The 27,384-nt window shown below is 36.7% G+C and overlaps 2 protein-coding genes across 8 annotated transcripts in view; one reads left to right on the top strand and one right to left on the bottom strand.

Moving 5' to 3' along the window:
* LOC113493682 (ecdysone-induced protein 74EF) overlaps positions 1 to 27,384 on the bottom strand; it is a 159,990-nt gene that overhangs the window by 100,733 nt on the left and 31,873 nt on the right. For 4 of the 7 annotated variants that reach the window (XM_026871660.1, XM_026871667.1, XM_026871661.1 and 1 more), the window contains exons 2-3: positions 24,756 to 24,851; positions 12,149 to 12,209 (exon numbers count right to left, since the gene is read on the bottom strand). The gene's annotated coding sequence lies outside the window, so the exon portion shown is untranslated. Of the gene's footprint in view, positions 1 to 12,148; positions 12,228 to 12,307; positions 14,414 to 24,755; positions 24,852 to 27,384 lie in introns of those variants that run through there. The other 3 variants (XM_026871663.1, XM_026871664.1, XM_026871666.1) reach the window with 3 other exon arrangements.
* On the top strand, positions 334 to 26,209 carry LOC113493688 (U7 snRNA-associated Sm-like protein LSm11). The gene is made up of 4 exons (XM_026871674.1): positions 334 to 750; positions 7,134 to 7,249; positions 25,256 to 25,403; positions 25,475 to 26,209. Exons 1-4 carry the CDS (start codon positions 456 to 458, stop codon positions 25,630 to 25,632), a joined length of 717 nt encoding a protein of 238 aa, XP_026727475.1. The 5' UTR covers positions 334 to 455; the 3' UTR covers positions 25,633 to 26,209.

The raw sequence follows: 27,384 nt of genomic DNA, 5'->3' as shown, positions 1-27,384 counted from the left end.
TGTTAACTATTGCAGTTTGAGGAAGAACCTTCAACATTCTACCACGCGATCAATATGACTGCAATGTCAATAAAAAATGTGCAATTATATTAATTTACTACCAAGGTAATTTAATTATTGTTTCCAAAACGGTTTCCGCATACTAAGGTTAATTGTAAAAGTTTAGCCAAATCAATTTAACACACATGATTCATAAATGAGAATTGATTAATATATTTTATTGATAGATTTAAAAAGGCTTAGCAAAATATTACTTGAACATAGCTAAATTTTATTTACCATTTTAACATTTTATTTTAATTCTCTACTCAAACTTCATCATTCGTGGCGTAAAGAGAATACATGAAACGAAACGTAAACGCCACTAACGTCAAAAATATTCGCAGTCTGTGGCTTGGGGCGAATGATTTGTTTTTGCTTTTTATAGTTTTTATTGTATTTGTTATTAAATCATTATGACGGATAATAATTCAGATTCGTCCACTTCTGAATCAGAAGTGAGTGCATGTAGTTCTAGTTTTAATCCTATAAAAGCTCTTTACTCAACCAAGGCCAAGGTTCCAGTAGAATCGGCGCCTTTGTATGAAAACATTAGTCAATTTGAATCTGCTTTGAAGAAATCCAATGAAGTCCTTCCGGTAGGACAAAGTGAATTAGTGAAGAAAAGAGAAGAAGCAAAAGAAAAAAAGCGAATTGAGGAAGAAAACAAATTAAATGAAAAGAATAAACAAAGATTTGCACAATATGGAGGTAAGGTTTTTGAGGTTATGTTTTGAACAGACTGAATTGCAGGGACTCTTTATGAATGAAAATTTCATTTGGTTACCATTAAACGTGTAACAAAAATTTTATTATGCCCGCTGCTTTTAACGTTAGTTTGTCAAGTTAAAGTAATTATTGAATTACGGACAGTTCTAATGCTCATTCATGCCATTTAATTTGAATAGCAAAGCATCCGAATATTATTCTAGACAATATATTCATAATTATTTCCTTGTCTAAATATATCTCAGAAGCAACATTAGTCCCAAACTAAAATAGCAATTTATTCCCAAAAAATTCCTTGCCCCATATTTGTTTTTAATATTTTTTTCACTGATCATATTATTTTGAATAGTGTCGTCAACTATGTAGTATTAAATTGAATGAAGTCTTGATCTTCTTATGTTGATTATCATTTAATTTGACTACTCCGCAATAGAATCAATCTCTCTTATTAACAATTACAGTATATTTGTTACACATTATTTGTAACGCATAAGTACTTGTTCCCTTCCTATGATGTATGAATGCTTTGTAAATACTAGTTTCTCCATGTAATAATGTATGATATAATTTTAATAAGGTATGATCGGAGAACAATTTAGAATCAAGCTTTTCTTTCTCACTAAAATTAATATTATGAAGCTAAAGGTTTCATTTCTTTGTATGTGCTTGTCTCAGAAATTACTGGTTAGGTTTGGGAGAGTTCTTTAATTGTTAGATTGCCCATTAAATTATGAACGCTATAGGGTATATTCATGGGAGCAGAGCAGTAATGAAAGTTGCTCCAATAAGAAGAACTGGGGGCAGTATAAAACAATTAATCAGGTTTTAATATATCCTAACAAATTTCTTCATAACCATGCCGTCAGAGTTGCACTGGAAAGTTTAAAGGTCTCTGGCTTTATTTGATGAGCATTATTATGTTTGGTGTGATATTACAAATCTACTTTTATAAAAACATATCAGTAATTTAAAGGTATAGACTTGTTAAATGCCTTGGTATACACAAAACTATGTAATAGAACAAGAACAGGACAATTTTCAATTATGAATTCAGATAATTAGCAAAAGGGGTTTCATCTCACATAAATAAAAGATGATTTTATGAATATTAGACTAGTATAAACTGAACTTATTTAAATCAAGCCTGATCTGTAAGCATCCAAAACGAAGGCTGTGCTGTGACATGGAGCCCAGGTCGTCGATGAGGTCAGTCTAGGCCGCGCGTTCAATGCACGCGGCTCTATGTCAACCGCGGCCGACGACCCCATCCCGAGGGGGGCGGGGGGGGGGGACGCCGCTCCCACCCGCACTACCACCCTCCTGGATAAGCTACGCAGCCCACCCAGGCAGTTATAGGACTTCGCTGATCCAAGTATCAAGGTTCGATTCCTTTTGTCGACAGATCGCGGATTAAGAAATTAGGTCGGAGTTTTTAAGAGCTTATCGTATCAATATTGGTTAACTTTCATAACATCTAGGGTAAGGGTGAAAAATATTAGATTTCCCCTCGTAAATAACTTAATAATTCAACATGGTTCAACTTAGAATCATGCCTACAATTATACTGTCGTGTTTTATTACTTGTTTGACATCTCACGCATATACATATTAATTAATTTAAACATCATGCATAAGAGCTATTAACAACAAATATATTGCGTAGTCGTTAATATCGAACGTGCACCTAACGACACGCTACATAAAGTAAACTTTGACACATTTTAATTCTAGTTTTTAGTCGGAAAACAGCCTTGTGGAAACGTCTTTTAGATATGAGACTTGAAGTCAGCGATCTGTCGTAACGAAGTAAAGCCCTGGAAGGCAATTAAGGCTCCATCATAAAAATCCTTTGATCACCGTGAATGGACGTAACGTATCCAGGTCCGCATAGTCAATGACTTGCTATCAACAATGGCATCAGCTCATTTGCATAGCGCCCATGACCCGCTGCCCCGCCGGCGGCCTTGCTTACATAAACCTTTTTTTTCCACAATTTGTTTCGACTTAGAGCTGTGGTTTGTTACGTCATATCAGCTGATTTTCGCGGGCCTTAATGGCGTTGCGAATATTTATATGAATCCAATTATGTGTATGGGTTTTCTGTGACAGCGATGAGATGAGACAAATGGATCATATCTTTAAGAAGTTCTCTTATTTGTTTGCCGCAGACTAAATTATAGATAGCAAGTAGCTAAAGTTATCTTTGTTCTTGGAATTTCTCTTCAAGTAGGTTTTATTTTTATCGTATGCGTACTCATTTTAAGCGTCTGTTATAAAAATAAATATCTGAGGCTGTTGGGTAGGTATGACGTGTCGCGGTGTTCACGATACAGGCACCGTTGTACGCTAATTAAGAAATTCAAAATATTTTTTACAAACAATCGACATAGGACTCTGGCACGCGATCGCGTGCTATTATTACCAATTATTTTCCCGCCAAATGGACAAAAATGGCGGTGGAAAGTGACAAGTATAATACACCGCCGCACCATACCATAGATTAAGCACAGCTGGCTTGTAAACTCCTTGTTCGTATACTATTATCGGCTACTTTTGTGCAATCGTTAAGCCTAATATAAGCGTAATGGTAGATTCTGGAGTGTAATTATTGCAGTCGCCATATTGTTTTGCAATACTGAAACTTGGTCTGAACAATCGTGCGCATTTACATCTATTGAGTCTATCTAAGAAAGTGCATGTTCGAAAGCAGACTAACATGAACTAAAATGTAGCTCAGAAATCTTTTCAATGTAACTTATGCACACTAATTGCAAATGGATTTGTACTAATCACAACTTTTATAAGAGTATGAAAACAAATAAAAGTTATCAGGGATATTTTCGCACACGTGGTAGATCTAAAAGATGAATGACTTGGATAAAGAAACTCATTTATCGAAGTGAATCGCTCGATCGTAACGATTGTCAAGTATGTATATCTAAATAAATCGCGATGCGTTCATCTAGATGCATCGTTGCGAACGTAACATCGCTCGCTAGACTTTCGCGTGTACGATTGTTGCATAACCGCTTTCCACATGAGTGGCGTTCGCCGTCTCACTCGGCCTGGAGTCTCGGTCGTTGACATGCCATCCAGAGATTTTGCGCTTAGGGCTGTTGGCACTGGACGAAACGCACTCATCATGTATTGGAACGAAGTCACTACCAGTGTTCCTGGTAAGGGAATTCTCAGACAGTGAGATTGAGCTGTCTGAGTGGACCGCGATTAATCATAGTTAAATAGTTTCGATGTGAGAAATAAATGTAGCATGTGAAATGAGCGAAATTACGGTCCAGTTATGACATTTCCGATCAATGATTAGCTGCTTATTGTTAAATACCGCAAATAACACCTGCAGGAAGAAGTTATACAATTGTTATTTTCAGCAATGTTGTCAATTAAAGTGTCAAAAATAATGGGGTCCAGGGTCCCCATTTTTAATGATTACCTACTTTGATCTCAAACACGCGGGTTGTTTCAAAGAACTGCGCCTTTGCGTGCGAACCTTATCAACACTTAAATATTTTCAAAAACGCTTTCGTAAGCCGTCCTTTGTATATTAATTAAAATGACCACGAAAAAGGATGTAATAAATAATTAAAAATTACATTTATGGCAGCCTTTGCGGCTGATGAAATTTTATCTCAAAATGCTGTGTTACTAGTCGAAATTATTTTTATTTACAATGCGAACTAACACAAGCGATTAAGAAATGTGTCATCCGAGATAAGAATATTAGTTTTGAATGTATGTTATGACTAGCGACTTTACAAATACTGACAAAGGTATTTTGATATTACGTAGTAAGAGTTAAAAGGTTGTAGATTGTGTTTCAACCTTCAATACGATTAAAGATGGCTTATCTTGAAATGCAAAAGGATACAAATTCTCCGGCTTCACGTGTGTTCTCTTGTAATTTCGCTTATTTTCTATTAGAATTTGATTAAAACGGTTTCGTGAATGTTTGCGAATTATAAAAGGAGATAACAATAGTCGCGCGCTGTTTATCTACCACGCTAAGCTATTGCCTTGCGCGTGCGCAGCGAGCCCTACGCCGGAGTTCCCATTTTATCGTCGCCAATATTGTGTCCACTTAGTTTCGTCTTAGAAAAATAGAATAGTTAAATTCTAAAAGTTTAACTGGAATTAATTTGTAATTTTACTTTCTTTTCGACTGAGTTCATATTATGTGAACAAAAACGGTTTAAAGGTAGTTTACTGAATTGTATCTCATGATGAGTAATTGTGTTAAACGCTTAAACTAAATCAGTACGAGTCGCCAATAAGCGGCGGAACGGAACGCAAACGGAAGTGATGCAACGGCACGCGTTTCGGCGCGCATCTGTGTAAACATGGCGCGCTTTTCTGAATGGCGCGATGGCGGGTGGCGTTTCCCGCGCTCGGCTCGCGGCCGACGACCCCAGCCGCGCGGTCAGCGCCCGGGGATAGTGGAGTGAAAGTAATTCGCGATCGGCGACCGCTCGCGAGCCATGCCGCCCTGGTACCTCGGCCGCCGCCGCCATCGCCGCTGCATAGATTTGTTGATACTTTACGGTTTTTTATCTGTTGTTGATGAATTGATGAGTTCGCCTAATGGATTTTGTTTTTATAATGCTTGTTTAATTAGTTTTGCTCGAAACTCAGCAACTGCATTAAGTTTTCATTCTTCTCAAAAAACGTTTTTAAATATTAAATTTGCATCTTCGCGGTACGTATGGAACACTATTATTTTTAAACATGTCGAATAGTACAGACTAAACAGTAAAAAAAATATATTTTGTTTTATCTGCAATGTAAATCAGACTCTTTATTGGACAGAGAAAAATAGTATCTGTAACTTTTTATAGAGTTTGTTTATGATTTATTTGCTGCAGCTAGCTAAGTGGTATGAGTAGCTCAGAGGTTTTCCAAAGTTTCTAATATAAATCATGCGCTGGATCATTCCGTCGATTGTTCAGTCGCGTTTCGACAAATCTGTGTATCGATAGCCATCGTCTCGTTTCTAACACGATTCTAATGAGAAACCAGTTTCGCGAGCCGCTCTTGATTTCATTTAGATTGTCCATATTTAGAAACGTTTATAAAACACATCGTTACAGCCATATTAAGTTATAAATAAATAGCTATGGAAAATTGCAACACTGTTACTTTGTAGGTTATGCAGATAAAAACTAAGAATTTTATGAGAATTTTTACAACTATCCGGTACCCAGGCACCATGTGTATCGTCATATTACTTATGAACTTAACGCTTAAAATACGTTTAAATGATGAAGAGAAAATCGTAGCGTCGAAATACAGATTAGCCATCGCAAAGGTTACTCAGGACCATAAAAAATTAACACACACAAACAGACAATTAGTTCCCAAGAGCAGCGTGAACAACACCAGCAGCAGCCGTTGACCAGGTCGGGGTTCCTCGGCCGCTCCGCCGGTGACGCAAGCCACCTTGCAATATTTTAACAGGTGTCATATGTGTGTCGCCGATAACGCAGTGCGTTGACTTTACTTTGACATTGTTGTCGTAATGCACTAACACGCCTCTAATAGCTCGCTTACGATGTTTTCGTGCGTAACCTATTTAGGATGTTAAACTTTATCTTGTCGAAGGAAGATAACAGTTACTTAGTAGTTAGTTGCTAAGAGAAGAAGTATAAGAACGTTTTATTTCTGCTCAGTGACAATTTATATTTGAATATATATGTCTATTAGTTGTCCAATCGTATTTGTCATCTATTGTAACTAATGTTGTAGTTTTCTGGGTATTTCCTTTACCTTTATAAGTGCTAGTTACGTTGCTAACTGCACAAGTTTACCTTCACTCGACATTCTTTTGTCACTGTGTCTTCCTTGAGTTGCATGCAGTGACATCAGCTCACGACATGGAATGCACATGAGTTGGAGACTTTGAGTAAACACATTGCCCTAGGTACGGAACTTGTGGACGTCATGTTACCTACAGGAGCTTATTGGACATAGGATAAAGAAGATATTGATGAGATTAATCAATATTTAAAGGATGAAGACATACAAGTAATTATTAAATGCAAATTTTCTCGATACCGTGGAAATATTGTAGAGGTGACCTTAAAACAGACGCATAATTAATTTAACTCAATATTTGTTAAATGAATGTACGTCAATAATTATAATTTTACGTAATAATTTTGTGTATGTAAAGAGAGCGTCAAGAAATGTTTGACAATGCAAAATAATAATATTTGCACAAAGAGAACTGACGAAATGATGACGTAAACATAAAAGTACACAATGACAAGAAAAAACACTTGAAAGGATTTAAAAATAGCTCGTAAAGTGGCCGTAGGCCTATAAAGATATATCTCTTAGGTTACTTTTGTTTTCAGGTATGGTACAAACAAGGAGAGAAATTAGAACAAGAAATGTTCTCACACGTATGGACGCTATGGAGGGACCCTTAGGCGTTTTAAAAGACTGCGTTGACAAGCGATTGAGATTAAAGGTAAGACTTCTATAGGTTCTGCGCCTTCTGAAGGAAAGCATGAAGTAGGGAAGAGAACGGAACCCGACTTGCTTTTAAATCGAGTCTGTTTGATCTTGAAACTAATTGTAATTTTTCTGCCTCATTTCGATCTCCGTTTGAAGATAGCAAATCTGAATGCTTTACTCCGAAACCAATACCGAAAAGCATAACAACCAATCCGTGTTTAGATGGTGTGTCATAATTCTGGGTCCTTAATGCATCCTTTGTACATAACTGGCTCGTTTCCAACGCGGAAGCGGCAGACGTGCGCTTTGATGACTGATGGCTTGCCACAGCCGAAATAGTACAAAGCCCTTTACAGACTGGAAACTGCAAGGCATTAACTAGATTGAGCAATGTGGGCTTTAACGAACGGATGCTAGGTGTAAATAGTGAATACAGAAGATCTGGTCATGTGCTTTAAACCTATTTTTAAACTTTAAGACCTTATCTTGAAAGCTCAACGTGAAGCTAAAGTAGAAAAACCCTTTAAAACAAAAAAAACACAATACAACAAAAGAAAATATATAAAATAGGAAAAATGATTAAAACCACCAAACTTATTTACAAAGATGTCATAATCATCATTTGACAGGCAATTGACATATCACTTAGAATTGATTGCCTGAGCAAATATTTGGCCACCAGACAGGCCGCCGAATTAACTTTCGTCGCGTGATTCGACCTTTTGCGATGCAAAATCTTGAACAAGTTACAATGCCTTTATGGAGCAGGATTTTTAATTTGTAATTGTTTTGATCGGCCTTGAATTCGCTTTTGTTTTAAACGTGCCTAATTAGTACGCCCGTTCGAACCACGTGTAAATTACAAATTATTTCAACACTGCAAGGGCAACTTTAATACAACAACATGTATTTGTGTATTGCGACGTATGAAGCATCGGAGTTGCCTTGGTACCTGAGCTCAATTAATTTGCATGTGATTTAATTAACAAGCATAGCAGAGCGATTAAAGTCATGCAATAGTGCTTCGTACTGATATATTGTAATGATCAAACTGCTGCTCAGTTTAATTGTAAACTAAGGCTAAGCCCACATTTCCTCAGTTTGTAGGCGAACGTTTACTTTGAGTTAATGACAAGACAATGAGGAGTAACAATAGAATAAATACGGTCTCTGATGATCAAGAACGATGTCCCAATAAGCGAGAGAAGTCCGGACATCCTGATCTAAGTAGGCTATCGCGTATCTTTTGACATTAATGAAATTATAGCAACGAATATGGTTTCAGTAGGGCAAGTAAACGTTTCTAGAAGTGCAGTCTGCTGAGTCACACGCGTCTAGGAAGAGCCTTGCAGTCGTCCGGCCGGCCGGCGTCTGCGCACCGCAATTTGCAAGTTTCTATTATTGGTGCGATGCAATGCGCTGCGTCTGGCGTACTGCTTGCAAAATAATTTGGAGTTTCAAATGACAATATATTTATTAATTAGTTTAAATTTAGTAAATTAAATTTAAATGTTATGTTTGTTGTCTTAATCTTTTAGTTGATTTAAAAATAATATAACTACACATCCATTAGTCATTTACTTCCTTTTGAGTCATAAATTAAATGAGTAAAGAGGTATCATCACGGAATAGTACAAAACAGATAAATGTAAATTTTCATATTAATGCAACAATTTACTTCTGCGTAATTATATTGATTATAGCCCGTAGCTTTTGAAGGCCTTCACAAATATATTCAGACGTGCGATGTTCAACAATTTAGTTTCCTTATACCAAATACATACAAACAAATAGTAATGTTCACTTTAAACCCTTCTTACTTTACCTTGAATATTAATTACTTGATTACTTAAAATATACCTTTGTTGTTTATTTAAATTATTGTCCGACGATAGCTGACAATTTGGTACCCTTTGAGAGTTGAGAGAAGAAAGGTATGGACCATAAATTGGAGTTCTTAATTTTACCTAAGTTCATTGGTTCAGTTTTAAATTTATTTGAAGTATATTTGTTGGAGGTATGTGTTGTTGCGTGGGCCCTAAGCTGAGAGTATTCATCGGTGGCCGGACCCGAAGGCCGCTGTCGCCGACACAAACACTGTCATTAGTATATGCTACGCAGCATGCGTGATGCACGTGGCGGTACTGGCGGCAAATAACATTACTACCAACAATTTAACGTTTAAAAAATATTTACATAATTTAAATCTGTTTAAATATCTACGTTTAATTTTAATGATGATGATAATATTTTTTGCCTGTTTTATGTCAAATATATTTTTATATACCTATATCTAATACAATTAATTTTTTGAGTACATAATTTAGATTATCTTATTACATTAACAAAAACATATTGAGAGTGTATTACCACACGGTCGATGGATTGGTCAGGCGCACTATGTGCCTACTGGGGCATCTAAGCCTCCGTATACGGACCTCAGGAGCCCTATTGGTCGTGCGTGTACGGAACTTTCCCTTTGGGGAGTACTATTAATTATGAAGTTAAATTACTTGCGTCACGAACTTGAAAGCCTTATGACATCGTAAAGGAGCTATATTCATACTTCCAAATTAAATTATTTGTTTTGAGTATGACGCCTTCACTATCAAATATAACCAAAACAATAATTATGTAAATATTGCCGCGCTAACATTATTTTGCCATATTTTGTTGCGGTCATAAAATGCATAATTTTCGTTACTTCATGCAAAGTTCAAGGCTCGTTCTATAAAGACACGTGTATGACGTCATGATACGCGAACGTTGCATTGAAAACTTCAACATTTACCATTTAATTTTAGTAAAGTTTTTTTGTTTACCGTACCGAGCGGCGGGACCTTGCTGTGATGTCAGTTATCTCATGGCCATTTTTCTTAACGTGTGTGCGTAGCTTACGCGTGTGTGTTCACGTGCTCGTACGCTTGCCGGTTAGTGTGTGTGGTTAACAAGGGCTTGCTAGGACGAATCGGGCACGATACTTCCTACTAGATTTAATACATTTATCTGTCATGACTCGAATTCGGTGCTCGCCTTGAAGCCGCTCCAATACGTAACTGGTTGCCTCCAGTTAGAGGCGTCGCCATGAAAGGCTCGGGACCTATATATGGAACCGCTTTTTTGGTGCAGTTTTTCTTGAGATTATTTTAGCACTTATTTATGGACCGAGTCCTATTAGTTATACATTTTAAAGTGGAAACTGGAATAATTTTAAAGGTCTTTTGTTAATTTACGCCGCTGAGGTCAGACCTCTACTGAGTGCTGAAGGCTGGCGTAGGGTCTAAACATGATTATAATTAGAACAATCGATAAATACCCGTTTATTGTTTAATAATTTATTCAGGGATCCTCGTTCATGGCTGAAGTGAACAGGAAATAACTTATTTGTTATTTTTTCCCTGAAACCAATTAAAAACTTTAACTGTGTAATTAAATAATTTGTTGTAAGACACTGGAATTATCATAAGTGTTTGCGCAATCTTACTAGAGTAGTTAGTCAAGCTCTCGAATACATTAGAATGTAATAATTTTTCATGTTGAGTTAACCTTTCATTTTCTACTCTAATCGGTGGGAAGTACTCACAATTAATTAAATTAATCATTTATTTTTATTTTTAGTGCAATCGACATGCGTAGTTTTCGTCCCTTTAAGTTCGAATAATTGCCCAGCACATCACAAGCCGGGATTCATATGAATTTTGCTTTCAATAAAAAGTAAGTCAGCTGGTAACAAAAAATACACCTTGCGGTTAACATTCTAAAACTGTTGGACCAATTTTAATAGTGCAAAACATATACAGGCTGTTACCACAAGTTAATACTGTTAAATGTATACGTAACTCATTAGGTTGAAATTGATTGAAGGATAACGAGATAGTAAACGATTTCATAAACAAGCTTTATTATCAAGCCGGAAGATATTATTGTCGGCATAAGTATGCTAATACATGTACACTGCCTAGAATAAATAGTAGGCGATTTCTATCCGCCGAGCCAAGACAATTATGAACATATTGATACTTAGTTATTATTTTATTTACTTATTGATATTTTTATTTACATTTTATACCTACGTACACATTAATAGGAAATCATGTGGTATGCGGGCGAAGCAAAAATAATAAGTTTTCGTCGGCATGTCCTGAAGGTATTTCAGAAGTAGATGTAGGTAAACAGATCTCAAATAGAAGAAATATATGTCTAACATTAAGAACTAGATCCAGCATAATATTATCAACACACCAGCCAAGATACCTTCGCAAAACAAACAAGTGACGTCATCACATTCAAAATGTAACTTAATATAAGTTGCGGTCGGTACCTGTAGCAGTTCACCCCGAATTCTGAGTAACAAGGTCGCCCACTGTCGAAGTGACGAGGAAAAAATACTTCCGTGCTCGCTGCAACTTGTGGCATTATTTCTACCAATATTTAACTATGGTAACACTACAAAACATTAAATACGAAACTGGCAATACCTGCTGAAATTATATTTCAGTGACGGTAGTGTTGAAAATATTCCGCCTAAAACAATCCGTTTCAGTGACGGTAGTTCTAGTTTATTTTCCACGAAAAAAGGTTTTTTTTCACGCTTAGCAACTAAGTGTCGGCTTTTCGGATCAAGAATAATACTGGTAGGGACTACAGTCGTTATCATTATCTAAGGGCACATGCGCAGTAGGTATATTATGTAAGTTGATAACCGACGCGTATTGTTCTGGAAATAACAAGTCTGATTAGGCTGATAGTGATTTGTGATACAATTAAATGTTAGATATTAAACCGCGTTTTTAATATTAATAATAATTTTATAAAAATATTTGATTTTTTTCGATTGCGCAGTTTGTTTTTTTCGTAAATCAGTTACGGTTCGAGTTTAGCTATTGTGGATAAAGATATATGCACTACTTACATCTCACTAACAGCATCCACAGAAGCATACAGTTGACGCGATCACTTGTGACGCGCCATATCTGAAAATAAGAAACGAACTTAATAAAAAGCGAGAAACATAACAAAGCACTTTACGTATGTATGTAATATAAAACTAAATGCCCCAGTTGAAACGCACCTCGGCAACTCGTTCATTATCACTCAATTTATCTACAAGGTTTCTCTTCAAAAAGAATCGTATACCCTAACGATAAATTTATGGTTTCAATAATCATTTAGTTTTCAAGTACACGCCAAGCAAAGGTATGATGCATTCGGCCTCGCGGGTAAACAGACGCTAGATAGCGCTAGACAAAGACGGTGCGAGGTCATGAGCGTAGCCTTGCGCGGGTGCGCGCGCGCACGCTTCCGCCTGTCGACGGCCGAGGCACGCAACGCAGTTGAAGCGCAGTCGCCGCTCGACCGCCGACGGTGACGGAGGTGTGATTCGTTTCACACACGTTTCCTAATTAATAAGATTGTTCAATAAACCGCTTACCTGACTCCGACTCATTTACTACCCTTAAAACAATATTATTTGACAGAAAAACTCGACGAATAATCTGATGCAGACCTCATCAACAAAGCTCGTTAACAGCGTTATTAATATAAACTTCCTTGTTTGTAAAAAGTATTATTATGATGTTAAAACGAGCTTACAAATGCCTCATACATAATCATGTGTGAGGCATTTCGTCTTCCCACGCACATGCGTTGCAGTTGCAACTCCTATGCAGGGGACAAAGAGCGATGATATTAACTGTTAATAAATGTTAAGCTTCGCCGCAACATTAGCGAGCGACGCAGGTGGGATATGATTAATAAATCTATTGTCTTTCTAAACCATTACTCTTGCCCAGAGCTATGGGAGATTGATGCTAATATCGAAATAGAGGATGAATTTATGATGGAACTAAAGAAAGTCTCGAACATCAAATACAACCCATTGTCATGCGATGATTGTACCTGAAGACTAAATTGTAAAAAAGTACTTCCTTAATATTGTAGAATATAGTACATATTTATGAAGATAGAATTATGCAGAGACCAAAGGTCGTTTTCAAATTGCAGTAATTTGAAACGACCTGTAGATGCAAACGCGACCTTTTCTTGTCGATTAGCTTTCCCCGACGATTACAACAGAAACTCTACGTAAGCATATAACTACAGATAAATTATAATGCACTTAACAACTTTGTAAACTATACATACTACTGATTTTCCTCTTAATTTCTGAACTCTATATCTTCTCTTTAAGAGCTATTCAGTTCATCAACTTTGATCCTTACATCAGAAAAGTTCGATTACAATGTAAGATTGTGTGCAGGGTCAAGTAATACTCTCGTAATACATGGTGTACATGCTGGTTCCATGCGGCCCAGAATAGAGAGTCGTGGAAGGATTTGGGGGAGGCCTTTGCCCAGCAGTGGGACACAGTAGGCTAGGAAAAAAGAACATGTTTTCTGCGTTGGGACTTTTATTTTAGAAAATGGAATGATTAATTTACTTTCAATCGGTACAATTTATTTAGTTAATTTTAATTTTATGAATAAAGGTCTAAATGTCAACGAAAGCTTTCGTCCAAGCTATCGCTGAATCATCAGTGATTAGCACAATTTGCATCTTCACCGCGTAACACCCGCGAGAAAGTTTACCATCACATTGTATGACTGTGAGATTTTAGAGCTGACTAATGTAAGAAATCGAATAACTTGCACTTTTACGCCTGCACTACAATTTAGACGATTGTGCAATAACTGCTCAAGTAATGATGTTACATTTGCTGATTGAATCGAAAGTTAAATGTTTGCGATTCTTTTCTATTCAGGAATGACCACGATACACTTTGTTTTAGTAGAAATTTAGAAATGTAACACTTGACATTACAGAATATTCTAGAGAAATCCAGAACAGATTAGAGTGCAGTATTGAAGTTAATTTTCTAATCAATCATCAGTTGATGGGATGACAAGTTATCGATCATAGACAATGTTAGGAGTAGTATTGTTACGCAAAACGCGTCACAATTACGTTGCAGCGCGGCGAGGTCGCGGGCGGCTGTCACGGCCGGCGCCGGCGCGCGCTTCCTACTGCACTCCTAGCGATAATATTGTTTTGATTACGATTATACACATTTGTGGGTTACTCGTGATTGTTATTGCTACTCCATTGCATAATATATTGCGAAGTGCACTTGAATGGTATATCAATAACTTGAGAATGCTTGGAGGTCAATCAGGAAGTGCAGACTTCCTGATTGCACTTCGCAATATATTATGCAATGGAGTAGCAATACGATATCCATGTTACACATTTACTATAACTTGTTTTATGAGAAAAGTTTTTATTTATTCCAAAAAACTTTCGGCAAATCTGTCACATAAAAATTAATGCCTTGAAATAAATTTAAATATTAAAATTAATAATAAATAATTCTAATGATTTCAAGAGGTTTGACGTTTGCAAGCTACCTAAATATATCGTTCTTAAGTCTCGCTCTGAGTGATGATGACATATTGTGTCGCATTGGGCGATGATGATTGACCTCAATAATTAGATCTACTGTAAAGTATTTTTCTGATAATGATTCTTGACCTTATCAATGATTTTTCATAATTATGTAATATTCAATTATTGTTGCTTTCATATTTCTTTGTTTTTAAGTTCGATAGTAGGTATCTACTGAACATTTCTGAAGAATATTTATGTTCTTTGATATATTTTTCAGTAGAATATAATTATGATGTAAGCTATTTGCTAATACGTAAATATAGTCTAAATAAATTTGTCACGTGTAGTGAGCCCTCTGCCAAAAACAGAGCTATGCTGCTTGTTGACAACCGACGTCTTAATAAATCGCTATCGCATACAGATTATGATGAAATTGACCCCGTATTGTACAACATTTTTTAAAAAGAGTAATTAGAACATACCGGAACAATTTTACGGTACATTAATATAACAGCCAATTAATATTGAGGTAATTTAATTCAGTTATAAAATCATTAACAAGGACATCAAATGTTGCATTCTAGAAAACCTAACCTTTTAAACCGGAACTGCAATAAAAAGTATAACAAATTGCTTAGCGAGGCCTTATTTTACTGGCTGCATAATTGAGAATGAAAATATCGGAAAATACAAACATAAATGTATTCAAAAGACCCCATTACGTTGGTTGATTGAAACAATTCCAAGAACCTGGGTCCTTCCTTGCTTGTAATCTGTTGTAATGTTCAGTTCAATTGCATTCTCAGACTCATTGCACTTACAGACAGTTCCCTTCAGGTTGGCCACCCGCATATTTTTATGCCACCAATAAACCTCTTATCGCAAAACGCAGCCTGACACATCAATCCAAAGATGGTGTGAGAAAGGCCGACTTGAGACCATCGCAATTAACTCGTACCGTCTAATCTTTTCTCAAGCTTACATCGTCCAGCAATATAGAATTTTTGAACGGGGATTACATTCAAAAGGCGGCCTGGCTTCAGATGTGGGCATAAATGTGATGTGGGAACTTCAAGAAGAGATACCATCAACTAAATGTTTAAATGTTATATTGATTTCCTACCTAACCTCCACGATCCGATAACGGTATCCCTCTCAGACAATACTACAGTATTCAATATAGTTTTTACGTCAAGAGAGGTTCTAACCATCAAAACGAAGCACGAAGCTGCAAATACGGTTGCATAACTGCACGTTTTGACAGTGCTAATGGATCCATCAAACATAACGTGACAATGTCATTGCGTATGCGCAGCAAAATGTTTGCAGACTCGTCTTAAGTACGCTTGAATGTCTGCAATTTTATAGTTCTCTCGCGTGGCCTTAAAATGAAGTAACTTTAATAGTCTGAAGTTTACTAGATTTTTTGTCGTATACGATTTGCTTTTAAATAACCATAATAACACTTCGTGCTCTCATCGTCACAATACAATGCTTTTAGATTAATGGAACATGTAAGTCAAGCGGAAAAATGTAACCTTCTAGTAGGATCAATTAAAATTTTCCAGATTCAAATGTAAATATGACGTGAACTCGGAAAAACACTCCTGAGGTTATTCTTATCCAAATAAAAACAAATACACCTCGACCTTTACCCAGTGAGCTAGACCTTGAGACGTAGTTATCATAATGTTTGAGCGTTTTTTATCATCCGATAAAGGGCTGGCCTTGTCGAGTGTCGAGGAAGGCCGTTTATTTGATTCCGGTATTTTTTCGCCTGGATCTTTATGCACGACTGAATTTCCGGACGAATTTTCCTTCCTCGCTCGTGTAACAATGCAGTTTCAAAGGTCACTGGACAATTTGGTGGTCAGAATCAATTAAGTTCAATGTTTAATATTTAAGTTCGGAAAGTTCAAGACTTTAGACCCGCAATAAACTTTATATTGACTTAACAAATCGACTTATCCGTTCATCTCAGATTATCTGAGCTCGTTTTCGCGGATAGATTGGCCGTTATTATTTTAAAGTAACTTAAAAAAAATCTTTACTTGCCACGTACTTATAAATATATAAAAAAATCATTAGCAGAAGCTTGAACTTGAACAATCGTGGTATCTAGCCGTTTATTGCGAGCAAATAGAATTCAAACGCTCTTGATGAGTTTTTGCTTTTTCAAGTAGAGCTGTCAAGCGTAAAGGCAAAAAATCATCGTCAAGTGAACTCGCCGGCTGAATGCACAGACTGTAGCAAGTATTGTTATATTATTCTCTGCGAAGGTCCAGGAAAAAAGCACGGAAGCCGCGGACTAAAAAGACTCAAGCTTTTTCTAAATAGCTAAGCTCTTTGATTGTCTAAAGATTACAGGAAACCTAGGTTTTTTTTATCAAACAAATTTTGTAAGAAAATTGAGGAAAATATTTACCTTAAACCAAAGCCAAATTTTAACGACTGAAGAGGAACAACACAAACAAATAACACTACACTAATAGCGTAACAAATACAGGCAGGTGACCAGTGTCTCGTGACGTCACTGCCCCGAATTATGCCGTACGAAACAAAAACACGGCGTCAGGTGCCCGTGACCGTGGCGGCTGCGCTTGCGCCGAAATCGAGAGTGGCGGATCTGGAGCGTTTGCGCAACATAAGACCGTGTTAGTGACTTTCGCGGCAGTTTCGTATATTGTGATAGGCCCGTATGCAAATCAGATGAAGATTGACAACGCCGCATAAAAACTTGTTTTGCGATCGAGGATTATATGCAAAATATACAGGCATATATATAATTGTAATGTACTATTTGCCACTCAAAATATCAAGTTATCCTTATACCGCGAAACATTTTGTTAAGAATATTTTAGTTTCACCTTAACACAAAATGGTTAAAAAATTGTAGAGATACAATCGCTGTCCGCATTACCATCGATTAAGAGTACTCTTGTTATTATTAACTTCAAGCTAGTTAATAGATTTCGAACGCAAAACGTAATGACGTTACGTAACAGCGTCCGTTCGCGTTTAGGAAAGTGAGAGCTTTGACATTTTGAATTTGGCTTTGACACTGACCTTGGAAAGGGGATATCCGTAACGCTTATCGGTCGTTGTGTTATGTAAACAAACGGATTTCGAGTATTGTAGATCGGAAATACAATTTGATAATCGCTTAAGGCCTAGCAATAATGATTTCTTTAGGCTGACTCATTTTTAGTTGAGGTGAAAAATAGTTCAAGTAAAAGAAATTTGTAATACCAATAAACTCTTTATAACCAATAAATGACTCCAAACTGCATTCCTTAGTGGTGTGTCAAATGCATCATGCACGATCCGTGCAATTCGCAGTCGTAGAACCACTTTCATCGCTGTCAAATCGCGACCACAAGCCCGTGGAACTCGAACGTCCACACGTCTATAAATATACAGTTTTATTATCCAGTATTACCTGAACGAGACATGCGAGTAAATACTAATCACATTATCATACCTTCACCTTAGCTACCGCGCTACGCTTCCGCGTGCGCCGCCGCGGCAGCGTCACCGTTCACTTTCACTGCGACGCGACGTGGGGGTACTGCCTGGCTCTGCCGCAATAGATACAACTCTACTACTTAATCCACAAATGTGTACTCTATCCACAACTAGGTAAGGTGCAGTTTTCAAGGTCGGCTTTACATTTTTTTCGAACGGCCAAATAGGTGACGGACGAATTTGGACTCAAGTAGTTGATGTGTAAAGTCTTGTTTTGTTTGTTTGCGGTGAGGGACGGCCTCGCCAAGGCCGCACGTACGTCGCACAAGTGTCGTGTTTACTTTCTCTAGCGGTCAATGGTCACAGCTTTGGGATATGGCGGAATATTTGGAGTTCATTCAAGGTCGGGCATTCTTCTCTACGTGACATGTCGTGAGGGACTCCAGATGGATCTTAAAGTGATATGAGCGCTATCCCGTTACGCTTTGTTAACGGTTCGTTTTGAATACTTTATGACTCATAATTGCAATTAAAACTAAATTTATTGTTACATAACCTATTTCTTTCGATCTATTATGATGATGAGACATCACACGAGCTCACACACAAATTCCAGAGCGTCACGCAAAGATATCGTCCATTAACTGGCTGATTTCAATTCAGATTTCACAATCGATGGATCACGTAACATTTGAAATGCACATATATTACTTTTATCAGTCATAAACTCTTGCAGCTGGATTATAGATTTTTTAGAGCTGGTAGCATAATATGTAGTCGCGACCTTTTTTTTGTATTTTTAATAAAGTTAGCCTTAAAGTCCGCGACCTATATAAATGGCGAATAAATCACGCGTCATTGAACTTTGTTAGGTGAATTCTGGCCTCAGATGAGCGCAGTCAAGGATGTGTCGTGATTATATTTAAGGTGAGGTCGAACGATATTTAGTGTGTCAATAGTAAGGCTTGAATCAATTGAAGGAAATTAAAAAAAATGTCGCATCGATTACAAACGAAAAAAAAAGTCGGTTAGAGCCCCATGTTTTTTTTTGTAAGTTTCATCTTAACGTGTCTTATTTTCATTCAGTTCCGTTCTGGTTCATTAGGAAAACTCATTTCAACTAAATATTTGTTTACACTATCTGACTTTCAGATTGATGTAAACGCATATGTATATATCTTCGTTACATCAATTATGCCGTTAAAATAGTTGTATTCGATATCGCAGGCTATAATTACATTTATTGGCAATTCACTCAAGTGAATTATTGTTTATTATCAACTTGAATATATAATACATTATACTTATATTTAATAAGCGTCGAACAGAACTTGGAGTTATCTTTTATTAACGCTCATTAAATAATATAATCTATACATGAGGCACTTATACAGTTAAGTAACTCGTAGATAGTGAGGTAAGTTATTTACACCGAATAAAGAAAGTTTATAACATGATTTCTTTATGAGCCATGTTAGGTAAACAAATACTAACATGCTTTTAATTATATTGATGATGGCATAAGCATACGAGAAATTTATATAGATTCTGTTTTCAAAAGCTTACGAGATGTTGATGAATAACAGGCCACGATTTCAGTTTCTCTTGGAATTAAAAGGCGAGAATGAAAAAGTGTTTTTTCATATCTGTTTTGACAAATTTTGGATAGTTCTTTACAGTAGCTTCACAAATAACCAACGGTGCTCTCAATTACGGTGGATATTTTTTTCTACAAAATGTACATAATCAATCAGTGTAGTTAACGCTTGACGAGATCTCACATCGTTATTCATCCTTAAAATGATCATTATCATGTGGACGGCCGCGTGAGGAGAAACGTGGCTGAACTGATGCAGCGCATGCGCCGTGCACTTTCACTGACGTACTGTATTCACACCGCATTACCATAGGACATGATTCTGTCACATTTTCTTAGACATTTTAAGAGGGTAGTAAATTACCCCAAAGTTTACATTTAAGTCACGTTGATACTAAAACGTCGATTTAAAAAACAAAAGTGCTTTCAGAACACACTTGACCTTACTACAACAACAAAAACTAGTTCGACTTGCCTTAACACTTGAACGACCAAGCCTATCCACAAACCATTACACAAGGCATGAGTAACAATTACCGAAGCAGTATAATCAAGTGCGTTAAGTAATATATTAGCTGAAATTCTGAATTCACATCCCTGATTGCGATCGGCCTCACATCTTCACGGTTACAGCCTTCGAGTTACGAAACCAGAGCTTTTTCCTTCCGTTCGAGTTACAGTGGTTACTCCTACATTATTATGCTCGTTGTACGCTCTATTGTAATAGAACGTAATGCCGAAGGAAAACGATAGGAATAATGAACTGCGATGCATTACCTTACACTTTTCAAGACATTGAACGTGAAAATTTACTGGGGGTTAAACGAGAAAAGTACTTGTCGACGGTGAATTTAATATTAAGGATGTGTTCTGTTTTTGTGACTTAATAAACTTAACTAAAAGGTTATTTGTCGTCATCAGATAAAGAAAGCATAAATATAGAAAGTAAACTGATTAACAGACAACTTGCTGCATATCTATCCCATGTTATTATACCTTTTACTAAAATTCTGAGTTGTCTACTCCGTGCAGCGCTATACGTCGTGAGCATTCGTAATAATCAGTAGGCGGCCACATCTGCCAGTGGATTCCGTACAATCGCCAACAATATCAGTTTGTTGAAAATAGCCGTGTTGCGTAACAGGCTGGGCGCTGCCCAGTGCCCAGCGCCCTTCGCCTTGGCGTCGCCGAGCCAAATGTCTCCGGCCGTGGCTGCGAATTACGTCCCATCAATTGAAGCGGCTTCTTCCTGGGACGTCCGTTTATTTCGTTCACGATAATCAGGAAGTGCAATAACATTTGTATAGTGCTATTTCACACTTTATAGATAGTCTGTTGTGCCAAGTATGTTTCAATATGGCGGGATAACATGAGCATACGAAATATCAAATACGAATCCAATTTCTCAAATGGACATATTTGGTGTAATAAATAAGCGGAACGTTATTTTCACTCAACAGCATTATTTCGTCAACTTTCATGTAACAAACAATTGAGGTAATTTGTCTCAACCAGTGCGTTTCATCTGGTACTAACTTCCAGTTCCAAAATGCTGTGTAATAGCACTTAATTATTTACATGTATTCATACCTAACTAGTTAGCTATTGTCATATTTTTCCTTAACTCTTATCTCTAATAACGTCTTATCAAGTAATCAACATAGTTCACCCAATAAGCCAGTAGCATCGTGGGAGGCTCGTATCCTTCCTTCACCTGTTTTAAATAGTTCCCTCGATGTCACTGTTATTGTTAAATTGCATATTTTTCCGAGTGTCAATCATAGTAGTGACTGTGGGCAAGTTCCCGGAAGGATCCAGAAAAATCACGAATCGTTTTCAAGGAGCTAGGTCATGTCCATTGTCGCTTCCAAGGCGTACAATTGCGACTGGCGGTTCGACTATGATTGTTAAATTGCATCTAAACATCTTCCTGGACACTTCCACTTGTCGCCGACCCCGTCCAAGGCGCTACTTAAGACTCGGAACTATCTGAATGTTCAAGTGCCCTTTTCGTAATGCTTTTATTGATTTTTCGCCCCTTGCTTCTGAGTAAATCCATTACTGTACCTTTGAAATAATTAAATCAGAAGTGAGAAATAAAATATCTGGCTGGAAGGTCGTGAAATGACATCATCATTCGTTCTGAAGGTCCCAATTTCCCTTTCACTATTAGGGGTTTTGTTTTATTTGTGTGGTCGTTTTTATTTTGAGAGAATCCTGTTATTATCCATATTTTGTAGTTGTTTCGCGCCGATGGTAATTTGTGATGTAATGGTACGTGTGCTGATGGTGACGTACATAACTATAGACAGGTGCATGGTGGGCATCGTGCACACTGCGGGCGCACCTGTCCGCTTCTATCAGAGTGTTTTTCCACAAAAAAATATTTGTGTTTTTGCCCATTCATTAAACCTAATGCAGGAGCGCCGATGTTACCATAAATACATTTGAAGTGATAAACAAAAAATATATCTAATAATACCGACGAGGAAATACATGAAGTTTTACACCCTGGTTCTAATCATTCCTTTTTTTGCTTTCTTTCACATTTCTTTCGTGCAAACGTTCTCATAAATACTCAAAAAGGCACCGCTTCAGCGGTTCTGTATAAGGCTATGTTAAAGTAAGGACTGTATATAAGGTCGCAAGTGCTGAGTGACGTAAGCACACTTGAGCGTACAGAGCAGTGCCCTCTGACGGTAAGAAGCCGACCTTGGTCCCAAAGCAACTTTCAACCCGGAAGCCCACGGCGTCATTCTAGCTGTCACTTTAAAATCGCTGAATTTTATTTACATTGCCCTTACATGGCTCAAGCTGAATATATGGGGCGTACAGACACCGTAATGGATATTTTAATGGATACTATATATATTAAAGTTCGTGCCCTTTGTGTCTGTTGTTGTTATTAAAGTAGACCTTGTGACCCGGAGAGAACATTCCACTTGAATCTTATGAGAAGCATAATGATTTGGACAGACGTTAAAGATCAAGTCATCAAACGTTGATATCCACACAATATGAAAATGATGTTCCATTGGTTTTACTGCAAAACCCATGTTTGTAGTTTGAACAAAATACTTTTAAAATATACGAAAGTTCTATTTTTGTCAGAGCTGAGTAGAGTATATTTCCACTGAGTAAAAATATTTATACTTGACCATGTGGCCCCAGTGAACCCTGTCTGAATGTTTGTCGTACAGTGCATTCTGTCTACCTTTTATTTATCTGGCTGGGTTCCAACCTAATGGAAATACGTCTGAATGTCCCCAAACTGCTGTCAACTCTATTAATGACCCTTTACATTTTACCATAGCATTCGATTGTCAAGGTCATCACATGAATTCTTAGAACTCATTTAAAAATACAAATTAAATGTCTTTGTTCCTTGAAATTCGTGAGTCTGCTCACGCGTTCTTCTGTCACCTTGTCATTAGCAGCATAAAAAATACCGAAAACTACAGAGGAGGAAAAATCAAAAAGTTTCCATACACAAGCGGCGGCGGGACCTTGGCGCGGTACTTACGAATTAAATCGGCCCCCGCCGAGGCCACCGCGCCTTCCGCCACAACACCGAGCATGTTTGTTTGTTACTGATTGAATTATAGCACTTACATGTGTCTATAGCGCCGCCCTTGCGGACTGGCGATCTAGCAGTCATGTGGTGATAACGACTTGATGGTCATAAAAATAGTCCTGGTCGAAGGTCGCAGCATTTTATACTGATGTGTGATTTATTTATTTATTTATTTATTTATTTATTGACACACCAACGACTTATTCACTAACTCATTACATTAAATATTAGAATTAAACAGCGATGCGGTGAATTTGTCACTTATAGGTGTGCACAGCACTTGCATAAACATTAATAAAAACAAAATAAAATGATTAAAAGAAATTAAATTGCAAATATGAAAACCATTGATTGAATTGCAATAGGAAAATAATTATAAATATGATTATAAAGTAACAAAAAACAATTAGGACATAGTACATAATTCCCAAAAAGATTAAAGTAGATTTAAGTTTGAGTTAAAAATTTAAATAAAATTAACATAACCACTAGTTCAATTAAATTAAAATACATACATTTATAATTTAGTTAGAATAGAATTTTTTTTTCTTTAATTTATTTATAATTTATAAATCGGATATTGATTTAAGCTACAAAAATTACAGATTACAATTAAAATAAAAATAAAAATTAAATTTTTAAAAATTAAAAATTAAAGTGGAAAGCAATAAATGGGTTGAGTTAAAATACAAATTAGTATGTTCAATGTAAAAGACTTATCAAATCAAATCAACAAAGAAATCGATCAAGCACCGAGGACGTTACGGATGAATTCATTTAGACTGTTTGAAAATATGTCCAAGCTGTTAGAGCGCGTGCTCAGTTTGTTGTAGCTAGACAAAAACCGGTATAAAGGAGCTGAACGACCAAGATTAGTTCTGTTTTTGTGATTAGGCATTTTGAATGTTTCCAATTTTAAATTGGATCGGTATGAGGTACGGCGAGGCACAATTAGACCGACTTCCGAAACCAACTCCGGTACGATCGCCAAATGGTTTAGGGTCTTATAAAGGAAAATCAAGTCTGAGCAGTTTCTTCGTTGCTCCAAAGAGCTCATCTTAAAATAGTAGTAACTGTAAGTATAAGTAGTAACTGTGATAGTGAATGGTGTCAATGTTACAGTTTCCTTTCTGACCTCACCCGTTGTTAAGCCCGACGCGCACCTTGCCATCTATCACCTCGAGGTTCCCACACGAGCGCACTACACAGAGCCGCTCACATTCTCTACTCTTAACATTACTTTACATATAGTTTTAATGTACAAGTGTTGTGAATCTAGAATTTTTAAGCTAAACATAGTAATTGATTCACATGGCGAATGTCCAAAAAATATTGTAATAAACAAAGGAAACACACGTTTCCCGGATCTACGCAAAATTACGCTGATGACGACACAAATAGCCTCTTAGTTGTTACCCATTTTGGCATTTTTTTTATCTTTACTGACTAAATCTGATTTATCTTAATGTTCTGCGTCTACAAGATACACTATATACTCACCATAGGGCTTGGTTGTATGTCGCTATGCTGTGAGGCGGGGTTCCGTGTGAACACATGAGGCAGGCAGGCACCTCGCGCTGTCATGCAACGTACCGTCTGAAACAAAGAGTCATTGCGTTATTTATGCGGTTTACATGCCCTTCCATCTAATTACGAACACTTTCAAAGTTTTCCAAAGAAGTTTTCCTTAGTATTTAAAAGCGAAACATGAGTAATTTTCAGTGTATTTAAATGTGATTTAAGAACGAAACATACACTTGGGTCCTGAAAATTGTTGTTCATTACATGTTTTTTTTTTAAGTACATAGAATAATTTGTATAGAATATTCATTATAGAGGAATGATTAATGATCATGTTTTGTTAAAAATGCTACCGATTTTTTTAATGTAGATTGCTCATCAATGTATAAAAAGTACCGTTATCTTAGAAAGACAATGACGATAATCGAATTATCTTTTTAAATGTATTTGTAATCTTAATTATATAATGTTGTTGACAGATAATTACTCGTCACGGGACCGGTGTGAGAGGCGTGTTGCATGCTACCCTGGTGGCCTTCGACAAGCAGTGGAACATGGCGCTTAGTGATGTTTTAGAAGTTTGGAAACGAAAGGGGCCTCGGAAAAGAAAAGTGCCACCAGGACTAGGTAAGATACTAAAACACTTTTCATTTAAGTTTTACTTGAAAGTTGTGACTAATTTGTATAATTGTTCGTAGGCAGACCGGTCCCTAAAGGTACAGCAGCATCTATTTCATCAGTCCCAGAGGTGACCGAAACACCTCTCGGGAAGGGTATATGGGAGTGCTCGCGATACATTCCACAAATGATGGTGCGCGGAGAACACATAGTTCTAGTCAATGTCGTGGAGCGATGATCTTCTTATGTTTATGTGATCCTAGTACTCAGTACAGCGGTTCGGCGCTTTAATCGCCCACCAACTTTTTGTTATTGTATCTGATTGATTTTCTTTAAATAAATTAAGATTTTCATCAGTCTTTTATCATTTTCATAATGTGATATTGTGAATACGATTGACAATCGACGAAGTGTTAAAGGAATCGTAGCGTTATTTATTTGACTACATACATATTATTATTGTGTGTTGTATAAGCCTTCACAGTATATACTTGAGTTCACTTTTTATTTCAAACAATTTATATAAAAGTAAACAACGTTATTTTTTGACTTAAAAAAAGTTTGTATACTTTTTCAACAACAATAAATGTTCACACTGGTATTCTCATGCGTTTCCAATGTCCCAGTATTGTCAGCTTAAAAAATAAAATAAAATCCACACAATGCATGTTTTGAGGAACGTTATTCGATTTTTAAATGATATTTCATGAGAAAGAGCCGCCATTGAAATAACGAACATTGCACGTAATTAGTTACTATTTTTAAATTTCCTTCTCATTTGTAATTCCAGCTAAATAAACCTACATACAAAAGAATGTATATTTCCGTTATTTTTCTTCCCTCATTGGATATTTTGAATATATTAATCCACTAGGTTAACCAAGGTCCATACTGTAATATACTCAAAGTATGGAATGTTCAGGAAAGCAACTGTTTTTATGCAAATAGCTTGCTGACGTGTGTGCATAATTTAGTATGCAGGATCTACTATTATAACAGGACTTTACCGTTACAATCCTGGAAAGATCCCACGCATGACTTATAGAAACATAACAATAAAGAAATCAGCGAAGCGTACAATGGCCATCGGGCATACATTAGCTATAGGGCATATATTCTCTGAGGTCAGACTTATTCTAAGATGGTACTTATTGTGAACAAAGGTTGCTTAGTTTTGTAATCTGAACTATCATGCGACCAGCACTGCAGCTACCTGCAAAGTGGAAAGTGCGAAGAAAGTCCTTTGCCCTCCCTTTCGACACAACAGGTTTACGAAACAATAAGCCTTCATACTCTTAGAATAAGATTATATTGTAAGTACTTCTATCATTCCATTAGGTACCTACTGTAAACGCGAAAGTTTGTCAGCATGGATGGATGGATGTTTGTCACTCTTATGTGAAAGAAATACTGAATGGATATAATAATATAGCTCATACATCAAAATGACACTAACACTGACATTGGCTACGATTTTTTTAAAGATATTGTGAGAATTTTCCAAAACTTTTTAAAAAGTACAAAAAAATCTACCATCTGCGAGCTATTCTGGCATGATATGCCAAAACCACGAGATTTGAACATTAGTAATCCTATGACGAAAATGTTTATCTTAAAAAGCCCGTCACTACGTATATCTTTATCTTATATATAGGCCCCGTGGTAGCCAAAATAGTGAACATATTTCGTACAAACATAGAAACTTCGTATTTCGTAGAAACATATTTCGTAATATTAAATTGATTTCTAAATGAGAATATATTAGTATACTTCTACCGAAACGCTTTAATGTTTTAAACTGACAAGGATACGTCACTTGGGACAAGAACGTCTTTCGCATGCAATGGAAGTTTTCTACTCGCTTCTACTATAATGCCTTGTACCTACGTCTGTCCAGACCCTGAAGTAATTGAATTTATTATACCTAATTAATAAGTACAAAAACCTACATACATAAGGATAGCACCTGTGGGAAGGTTATCTTCGCCAT

The sequence above is a fragment of the Trichoplusia ni genome, chromosome 5 (genome assembly GCF_003590095.1).
Source record: "Trichoplusia ni isolate ovarian cell line Hi5 chromosome 5, tn1, whole genome shotgun sequence".
NCBI lineage: Eukaryota > Metazoa > Arthropoda > Insecta > Lepidoptera > Noctuidae > Trichoplusia > Trichoplusia ni.
The sequence above is the reverse complement of the archived record's forward strand: the minus strand, read 5'-3'. Positions and strand labels throughout refer to the sequence as shown.

Coding starts and splice junctions, on each gene's coding strand:
- LOC113493688 (XM_026871674.1), top strand. CDS start 456: ATGACGGATAATAATTCAGATTCGTCCACTTCTGAATCAGAAGTGAGT. Junction 751..7,133: donor AAGATTTGCACAATATGGAG/GTAAGGTTTTTG, acceptor TTTTGTTTTCAG/GTATGGTACAAACAAGGAGA. Junction 25,404..25,474: donor AAAAGTGCCACCAGGACTAG/GTAAGATACTAA, acceptor AATTGTTCGTAG/GCAGACCGGTCCCTAAAGGT.